At 49.9% G+C, this 10,336-nt stretch overlaps 1 protein-coding gene across 1 annotated transcript in view; it reads right to left on the bottom strand.

The window, feature by feature from the left end:
- SLC1A7 (solute carrier family 1 member 7) overlaps positions 1-10,336 on the bottom strand; it is a 46,965-nt gene that overhangs the window by 10,447 nt on the left and 26,182 nt on the right. Inside the window, exon 4 of the mRNA XM_007471175.1 lies at positions 1,595-1,637. Within this exon, the coding sequence (XP_007471237.1) occupies positions 1,595-1,637 (43 nt within the window). The remainder of the gene's footprint in view (positions 1-1,594; positions 1,638-10,336) is intronic.

Below are 10,336 nucleotides of genomic sequence, written 5' to 3'. Positions count from 1 at the left end.
GCATTCCTGAGTCATTTCCTTTCATTCCTCAGGTACTAGGAGTCCACACAAGGGCTCCTGTCCTCCCAACACCACAGTATCAATAAAGCAAGTCTTCTAGTGGGGGAAAAAGGGAACCACTCAGGATCTGTGCTTCAGTTCCCTCATCTGTAAAATGGGGTCTTAATAGTTAATCTACCTCGTTAGGTTAAACGAGACAATATATGTAAAGTGTTGACAGCAGGGCCTGGCACATGGTGAGCCTTCTGTAACCATTACTGCTTTTATCACCACCACCACCATCACCATCGTAATCATCATCCCAACGTTGAACACTCTGTGCTGGGTGCTGGGCCTTGAAGGATGGCTAGGAGTTTGCCAAAAGATAAAGGGCATTCCAGGCAGGAAAGTGAAATAGAGCACTATTCTTTCTCTCTCACATCTTCAGTAATTCCCCGTCACTGTCGGAATAGCATCTAAACTCCCTAGCCTAGCATTCAAGGCCCTTCACTACCTGGCTCATCTCACAGATGAAGGCCCAGGAGGTTAGGAAAGTTACAGTGATTAGCTCAGGGTTTCACAGCTCCTTATTTCGGAGCCTCTTCCACAACCCTCAACCACCTCCTCTGTGTCTCCAGGCCCAATACAGGGCCCCAGCACAGGCAAGAAGATAGGAAATGCTTGTTGGACTGAGTCAACCAACCGGCTGACATTTTAGAAGAGGAAAAGAAAGGGAAATTATTAGAAGTGCAGACAAAGATTGGTGTACAAGGTTGTTTACCATAATTTCTTGTTTTGGAAAACAACTGAAAGAGGAAATGGGCAAATAAATTATAGCCAGCCTTATAAGAGCCAAACAGTTGCATCATCACTAAATATTGTATTCTTAAGAAACATTTAATAACCTTGGAAAGTACCCATGATATAACGGGAGTGGGAAAAAAAAAGCAAGATGCACGCCATATACGTCCTATGATCCTAATTTTATTTTTTTTTAAAACATTTCTGCAGAGAAAAACAGACTAGAAACATACCTTCTACTATCGCTATTGCTAGGTGCTGGAACTACAGGTGATTTTTATCCTCTGCTTTATATTTTTTAGTATTTCCCTAATATTTTACAGTGAATGTTATTACTGTTTTTATTAGGGGGAAAGGATTATTCTAAAAAGAAAGAGAAAACAGGCTTAGACGCAGACAGGTCTGGGTTCACCTACTAGCTCTGCCATTTACTAGTGGTCTAACCTTGGGCAAATCCTTTAACCCTCCTGAGCCTCAGATTCCTCGTCCAGGAGAGGGGCTGGCCCTACCCCAGGGCAGGGTTATTATGAGGACTGAAGGGGATGGTGTGTGCGAGCACGGGTGTAAACGAGGGCAGAGCAGGCACTCAGCAGGGGCTTCCCTCCACCCTCATAATTCTTCCTCATGAAAAGTTGGAAGCCAGGGCAGGAATGTGGCCACAGGAGGCTCTAAGGATCCAGGTCCTCCCACCACCTCTCCCTGTAGCGTCCCAACCCCAGGGACAGGGAGACTGGCTGAGCAAGCCTGTCATTCCCTAGCCGGGCCCAGGCTGGCCCTGCCTGCCCACCTCTCCATCGCCCGGGGACCCACTCACCTGTTTGAATGTGGCTTCCACCAGGTTGGCTGGGAACATGTTCCTGGGAAGAGAGTCAGTAATTGAAGAATTCCAGGATAGGAGGGCCCTTGGGGTCATCTGAACACTTCCCTTGGCAGTGAAGGGCTTCTATGATCCTGCCCCACCTCCCTATGCAGTCTTACTTCTTCCCACCACCCCCATCCCAGGACTTAAAGCTCCAACACCATCTGCATAAAATTCCCCAAACACGCTGCATACTTCTCCAGCTCCGGGCCTTTGACCACTGTTCCTTCTGCCCGAAATGCACTGCCTACTTCTCTGGCTGATTCCTACTCCAATCAAGCAGAGGCCAAGCCTTCTATGACTGCTCCAGGTGGACTCCATGGCCCTTGCCCTGTGGGTCAACTATGCTCCAGCACGCTGCTGGATGGCACTAGTCACATGATTGCTTCCCCCAAAGACTGGCTTCCTTGAAGGTGGGACTTGGTCATTCATATCTTATCTGTGGCTCCCAACACAGGACCTGGCACATAAATGGGATCATTATTCTCGTTAATATAATTTTCCTAAAGCTAAAGGAGGAGGAAGTCTTGTCCTACCAGATATGAAAGCATACTATAAAGACGTAACTGTCAAAACAGTGAGATACTGACACAGCCGTCAATCGAAAAATCAATGTAATGGAACCTGTAGCCTAGAGACAGAACCTGGGACATCTAAGTATTTCATATTTGATAGAAGTTGCTTCACAAATCAGTGAAGAAAGGAAGGACTCATTCTAGAGAACTGCATAACCAACTATTCAGAAAAATAAAAACTAGATCTTTATGTACACTGCACCAAAATAAATCCCAGATGGCTTAAAGAAATAAATAATTTAAAAAATGAAACCATAAAAATCTAGAAGAAACACAGGTTAATGTTTTATCAGATCTCAGGATATGGAAGGACACCCTAAGAACAAAATCGATAGATTTTACTTCATTAAAATTAAGAATTTCCTAAGTGCAACTTAGTATCCTGCATTGGATTCTGGACTAGAAAAAAAGAACACTAGTGGAAAAACTGGTGAAATCCAATGAAGCAATTTAGTTAATAGTGTGTACTAATTTCATGTCTTACTTTTGACAAATGTGCTAGATGTAAGTCATTAACATCAGGGGAAGACGGGCACAGCTGGGAACTCTCTTTACCATCTGTGCAACTTTTCTATAAATCTAAAATTATGCCAAAATCAAAAGCTAAAAAAATTGAGAAGCTCTCTAAGACAGATTACAATACAAATAAAATAATAAAGCAAATGACAAACTGGGGAAACTATACAACAAAGTGTTATCATCCTAAATCTTTAAAGAGTTTTTACAAATCTTGGCCTTGTTTCCATGTTCACTGTCTGTCTTTTCTCACCAGAACATCAGCTCCCTGGAGGGCAGGGATCTCTGTTTTGTTTTCCGCCGTGTCCCCAGCACCTGGAAGAGTGCCCGGCACGTAACAGGCACTCAGTAAATATTTGCTGCATACATAAATGGACCACAGAAACGTTAATACCTCAGTAGAAAAATGATGGAACGTCCTGACCAGGTTATTCACTTTGCAGAAGAAAAAAAAAACATAAGTAGCCAAAAAACCTTTTAAAAAATGTTCGGGGTGGCGCAGTGGTTAAGAATCCACCTGCCGATACAGGGGACACGGGTTCGAGCCCTGGGCCGGGAAGATCCCACATGCTGCGGAGCAACTAAGCCCGTGCGCCACAGCTACTGAGCCTGCCTAGAGCCGGTGCTCCGCAACAAGCGAAGCCACCGCAATGAGAAGGCCGCACACCACAACGAAGAGTAGCCCCCGCTCGCTGCAACCAGAGAAAGCCCGCACGCAGCAATGAAGACCCAACGCAGCCAAAAAAAAAAAACCTCATAAAAAAAAAAATGTTTGGCTTCACTGAAAAAGACATTTTCACCTATCAAACTGTTAAAGAAATTTTCAAATGACAGTACCCACTGCTGAAGATGTTTGATGACTCTCTCACGTGGTTCTGGCAGCAAACTTTGTGTAAAGCAATTTGCAATTCACAGCGAGGGTCTTTGCCTTTATAATCTGCTTTAGGAATCTAACCTAAATCAGAGATGCTAACAAGGATTTTTGCTCCTGTGTTGGCACTTCCTTGAACAGGCCATGAGCTCCGTGCTCACATTCCTCCTCTACCTGGACCCTCCGTCCCGCTCACTCTTGCTCTCGGCAAGTCTCTCCTTTTGCGAGACTCAGCTCACACATGCATGGAGTTATACACATGAATATGAGTGTGCGTTCTTTCTTAACTTTACACCCTGGCAGCCACTGTTGGGAAGCAGAAACTTTAATTTTTTTCACTGCTGCTAAAATACAGGTTCAGGGTTAGCATATGGCAGGAGGAAGAGGGCTTAGAATGAGCTACCATGGCAGAAAACTGGTAGAGAATGATCTTGGCTTTCCCCACTGATTTCAGCTTTGTCACAAGGGAGAGAAGAAGCAGGGTCAGGAGCTGAAATCGCAGAAGCTCATGAGGCTTTTTTTTGATGAGTGGTAAGCAGATTTCTGCCACCAGAATAATAGCTGCCTGCAAGGGCTTTGGACAGCAAACAGCCAAAGTCACGCCAGGCACACAGCCTGCCAGAGTGCATGGCCTACTGACCCTGGGCGCTCCTGACCAGAATGGAGGAGGCCCACACTGCATCACGTGGTAACAGTTTGAAAATGTCTCCTGGGTACACTTCCAGTAGGTTCGAGTGACAAAGTGGTTAGAGGGAAGGCTGCTTTAGCATGAGCAGAAACCAAGGGCGTTCAAAAAGCCGTATGTAAGAAACCGAATGGAACTTATACCTCATACATACATCTCTCTACAACTTCCTTTAAAATGACAATAATTTAAATTATGTGCTGCAGCAAGGACGACTAGTTGTCTACCCAGTCTCCATGCTCTCTCCTTACTCACTAACAGAAACCCAGGCATGTTACAGGGACCAAGAAGGCCCTGCCAATCAAGCCCTGTTTCCCAGCCTCTCTTGCCAAAGGGGTGGCCAATGCGATGTAAGTGGGAGTCATTGGGTGGCATTTCCTGGAAAAAGCTTTAAAAGATGCCCATGCAGCCAGGACCCTTTGGTCCTCTCCTCCAGCTCTTTTCTTTCTGCCCGGAACGTGGACATAATAGCTGGAGCTTCAGCAACCTTACTGAACCATGAGACACACTGATGATAAAAGCCAAGTGCTTAATAAGTCCAGCAAAGCACAAAGGTGGAGGGAGCACGGGCTCCTGATGACCACGAGCTGCCACCTCTGGTCTGCTTATTTGGGAGAAAATGCAGGCCTTTACCTTACTTAAGCCTCTGCTGCTTCAGGTATCTGTTAAGTATCAGCCCAAAGCATTTCCTAATACATGTGGTCATACTAATTATCAATGAACTTACCCTCAGATTTTAATAAAGAAGTATACCTTTGATTATTAAATGAAAAAATATGCACCATTTTCTTTTGGCTTTGAAGACCCATGGGAAGCCTTCCTGTTTGCCCCATGAGGCCTGTGTTCCTGGTGGTGGTTACGTAAAATGCAGACATAATGTGCCTGGGAGACATTGGCAGCCAAGCCCATCAAGTATACACACACTCTGCCCTGGGCCTCCCCACACATCTCTTGGGGCAAGGCCGCAGTCCACCTCACTTACTATTTGTAAGTTCCCACTGTGACGGTTCCAAACTCACCCCCATCCCCAATCCAAGCTCCAAAGGTGGGAATTATTCCTTTCCAAGGACAGCTCCCAAGAACTTCATCCAATCCCTGCGGGGGTAACTGGGAGCTATAAATAGACCCAAGTCATCACTTAATCTCTCTGGTGTTTTTGAAAGATTGGAAAACAAAGAAGAGGCCCAGCTCTGACTGGTGTTCTGCCTGGGTTTGTTCTGTGAGGCTGCTCTGTGAGCAGACGTCAGTTTTCTGGAACCCCCGCTTGGAGCCCTGGGAAATGAACTCATGTCTTGGAGAGTCATCCAGGGACATGGCCTATTGTGTTCCTCTGGATCATCTTTGAGAGACGGACGCGTATCTTCCCGTGGGCCTTATTTCCCTGTTCGGATGGACCCCTCATCTTTCTGACTTTTCCTTAGGCACACCTGCCTCCATTTCCCAGTTCCCTGCCCTGGTCCTCTGTGCTCTTGGTTGGTAGGCAACTGCTCTGGGCCAGAGCAAGGGTGAGGGGGCCGCTGGCACCCTCATCGCTGGTGTCCTCGTTTTCTGCACGGCCTCTCAGAATGTCAGAGCTAGAAAGGGTCGCAGAGAGTAGCTGTCCAGGGCACTCTTCTGGTCTGTCTGTCCTAAGATGGTTGACAGCTGGATGCAGGGACCTGTATTTCCCCCCTCTCCCTCCCCACCGGCTCTCAGCACAATGTCTTTGCCCTGAGCAGTCACTTAATAAAAGTGGGCTGCACCCGCTCCCAGGGCGTCCCCATGCCTCCAGGCACATCCTGCCCATTCCACGTTACCCTGCTCCAATCCATCCTTCCCAAATTCACCACCGGCCTCCCCCTTCTCGAGGGAAATAGCCACCCCCTCACCTGGGATCAAGGTCTGCAAGGTTGAGCTCTGCACCGTCCTTCCAACCTCGTCCCGGAACCAACCCACCTCCAGAACCTTCTGCTCGTTCCCAGAAGCCTCCTCACTGGCCTCTAGGCCTTTGTGTTTCGGAACCACAGAGCTAGAAGGGATCTTGAAACCGACGGGGAAACAGGCCCCGGAAGGGGGCTGGCCTGCCTGCAGCCACACAGCGACCACACAGAGGTGAGACGAGCTTCCCTGCAGGAAGCATGTGATCTCCCCTGCAGCTCTGCTCTCTGACTAAGAAATGGTGACAGTGATGTCCAACCACCCAGCTTTGCAAAACAACTTGCTCAGGGTTGAGAGCGACTGGGGAAAAACCCTCAAACCAGAAGGATAGATTTTCACCACGTGAAAAGCAACTGAGAGCAGGAACACCTCCTGGAACATTTGACTCTGACATGTGGGTCGGATCCAGAGCCCTCAGCCCCCAAGCAGGGGAGGCCACTGGGGAGGGCAGGGGCTCCCCGAGCGCCAACAATCCTTCCACCACAAGGAAAGGCTGTTTCAAATCATAGGATCCAAGAAATGATGAGTCATAGTCACCAAATCTTAGAAATAGTGCATCTTAGACAGGAATCTTCTCAAACTTCCTCCTCCCGTGGCTGCCAGGCTGTCGGCTTTCCTGGTTCTCCTCCTGCTCCTGCAGCCGGACGCAGCCCTCCAGTGCGGCTGGGGCTCAACCTGGCCTCGCGCCTCGTGCTCAGCCACTCTCCCTGTGCTGGTGCTTCTTCCCGCGGCTTCAAACCCTGCAGCTTCACCGATGCCCCTGCATCCCACGTATGCAATCAGCAAACACTCAGCACCTCTGCCGTGCAGTTGCTGTTCTAGGCTCCGGAATACAGTAGGGTGATTTATTTATTTATTTCTTTTTGGCGCTACGCGGGCCTCTCACTGCTGTGGCCTCTCCCGTTGCGGAGCACAGGCTCCGGACGCGCAGGCTCAGCGGCCATGGCTCACGGGCCCAGCCGCTCCGCGGCATGTGGGATCCTCCCGGACCGGGGCACGAACCCACTTCTCCTGCATCGGCAGGCGGACTCGCAACCACTGCGCCACCAGGGAAGCCCAGAGTGGGGTGATTTTTAACTGGCCTTCCCAGAGCATATTTTATTCCAGTGGGGGAGACAGAAAAAGAAATACAGAAATACACAGATAGGGTAGTGTCAGGTAGTAATCCAAGCTATGAGGAGAGAGGCTGACGGAGGCTGGGAGGCCCCTCTGAAGAGGTGACACGGCAGCAGTGTCAACGGAGGGAGGGAAGGGCCATCCAGGCAGAGGCAGCGAGGAAGACAAAGCTCCCAGACAGGACCCTAAGCACGTTTGGAGGCGTGCACAGAGGCCAGCGGGCTGGAGTGAGGGGAGGGAGAGTTGGAGCAAAGGTCAGAGGCCAACCTGTGCATGGTGGGGGGATCATGACGGGCCTGTAGGCCATAGTGAGCACTGTGGATTTTGTCAACCTGTGACAGGTTGCGGGCAGGTTTTTAAAGGATCCTTCTGGCTGTTGTGCTGAGAACAGACTGTAGGAAAACAGAGAGAAAGCAGGTGACCATACAGGACCCTCGAGTGAGAGGCGATGGTGGGAGTGGCAGAGGGGGACAGAAGGGGCAAGGTTTAAGATATTATTTTGAAGGTAGAGCTGACAGAATTTGCTGACAAACTGGATGCAGGATATGAGAGAATAAGAGAGGCATCAGACTAAGATGGGCAGGACTGAGGAAAGGACAGATCTATGGGGAAAATCAAGAGTTTAGCTTTGGATGTGCTAATTTCGAGATGCCTTTTGACAAGTGTATGTAAGAATCTGGAGTGCCGGTGAGATGTTTCCACTGGAAACAAAATTCAGCAGCGTCAGTGTACAGAAGGTGTACAACGCCACGGTACTAGATGAAATCACCAGGCAAGTAAGTGTAGATACAACAGACCTTGCCTGGGTCTCTCTGGCTCTTGACCCTGTGGGTGAGAACCACACAACAGGAACAAAACTGCAGGTATTTTTGTGATCTTTGGTTCATCACACATCTCAAAGGATAAAAAGAACCTGGAGAATGGAGAAAATGGAGGGAGTGGTAGCTTGATTGCACTGAAGGCCCTCATTCGTGGATGCCTTTGCCTTGCCAGCCCTTCCCACCCTGAGTCTGGGTGTGGCCACATGGCTTGCTTTGGCCAATAGGATGTTAGCAGACTTGACAAAAGCAGAGACTGGGAAAAATACTTGGATGTTTCCTTTTGCCTCTCTTGCTCTTCTACCTTCCTCGAAAGAACATGCCCAGGCTAGCTCTCTCTTGGAACCCTCTCACCACCATGAAATAAATACAGGCTGGTCTATGGGAAGATGAGGGACCACGTGGAACCCAGCTGGATTATCTCAGCCAAGATCACCCTGGAGTAGCTGTTCCCCAGTTGAGCAGCCAGCTGCCTGCAGACACATGAGCAAGCTCAGCTAAGCCCAGTCCAAGTCAGCAGAAACTTCCAGCTGACCTGTAGACTTATGGTTGTTGTCTTAAGGCACTAGGTCTTCAGATGGTTTGTCACACAGCAACAGCTAACTGATGCAGAGGGTGAGGGTTTTTCAAGAGAAAGGGAAAGGGAGAGAGAGAGATTGTATGCTGAGGACGAGAGGAGTGCTTCTCTCTAACTTTAAGCCAAGAGACCTTGGCGGTGTCCCCTAAGATTTAAGGTATGTAGGGGCTGGTGCCTGACTCATGTCCAAAGGCCTTGGGAAAGGGCTGCGTTTCCAGCAAGGATGTGTGTGTTTTTCACGGGCCAGTGCGTACCTTGCAGAAGGGACACTGCTTAAGAGGATCACCAGGGCGGGGGCCGGGGAGGTGTCCCCAGCAGAGGAGCTGACCAGAGGTCAGGCCTGAGGAGGGTACTGTGAGCAGCCAGATGGCGCAGGGAGCACCTGAGTCAAGAGAATAACAGGTGAGAGACACCAGTGATAGGAGGGGACCCAAAGAGCCCGCAAAAGCTCCACTGAAGAAAAACAACCAGGGAGCGGCTACCCCGGCTCACCCCGCTACCATAAAGGAGGACCTTTCTAGCTCACCCCCTCTCGCTCTTCACTGCGCCACCCCTGGGGCTAGCAACAGGGGAGTAGGTGCAGCAAGAAAGAGAGCAAAACCTGCTAGGACTTTCTTCCCACTCCAGCTTTCCACGTCTGAATCAGATGCAAAAGGCTGGGACAGGATTCGCTTTAAACTGGATGAGTCTGGAGTTTTACTGTTAGACTGGACTGGGTTTCTTATATCTGAAATTGGTGAGAAAATGGGAGGGACCAGAGGGAGCCCCCAGAGCACGTTTAATGGGGCACCCTATTGAGCCCAGTAAACTGTTCCCAATGTGGTGCTTCCCCGAGCTCTGTCCCAGCCCTGCTGTCCTCACCCACACTGTCCTGGGAGACCCCTCTGCCATCGGGGCCTCCCTAACACCTCTACCTGCTGCTCTCCCAACCTCCATCTCCCGCTCAGACTTCCCCACAGGATTCAGATCCACCAGCCAACCACCAGCTGACGCCTCCCTCAGGAGGTCCGCACCTGCTCCAGCACTGTCCTCTGGCCCTGTGACCACGCTGCTGCCCACTCAGGTGCTCAGGCCAGAGACCTTCATGCCCTTTCAATCAGACTCCCACCGCCTCCACCCTTCCCCCCTTCTCACCGTCTCTTGCAGACTGATTTTACCTCCTGAGCAGCCTTCAGTCTTCCCTCTTCCCCCAGGCCCATGGCTGCCAGCCTGGCCCAGTCCCTGCCTCTGTCTTCCCCGCCTGCCATGTGCCCCACCTCCAGTCCACCAGCAGTCTGGCAGACAGAGGGAGCCTTCTGAGTTGGAACATGCTACTCCTAGGTTTAAAACCCATTTCCGGGGGCCTTTAGGATAAAATGCAACTTGGGGCCTGATTCCCAATGCTCTTCATGGTCTGGCCCAACCCACTTCTCCAGCAATGACTGTCCACTCCCTGCTCCCATCTCAAGCTCCAGTCACACTGAATGGGCCATAACTTCTCCCCATAATACTACGTCCCAGCTCAGGACCTTTGCACAGCTGTTGCCTTCTATGGGAATGCCCTTCCTGTGTCCCCTGTGCCCTCCCACTTATCCCATCTTGATGGGGGTGGACAGTTCAGTGTGAGCCCAGCAGGAGGCACA

This window comes from Lipotes vexillifer, unplaced genomic scaffold (assembly GCF_000442215.2).
Source record: "Lipotes vexillifer unplaced genomic scaffold, Lipotes_vexillifer_v1.1 scaffold1003, whole genome shotgun sequence".
NCBI lineage: Eukaryota > Metazoa > Chordata > Mammalia > Artiodactyla > Lipotidae > Lipotes > Lipotes vexillifer.
The sequence above is the reverse complement of the archived record's forward strand: the minus strand, read 5'-3'. Positions and strand labels throughout refer to the sequence as shown.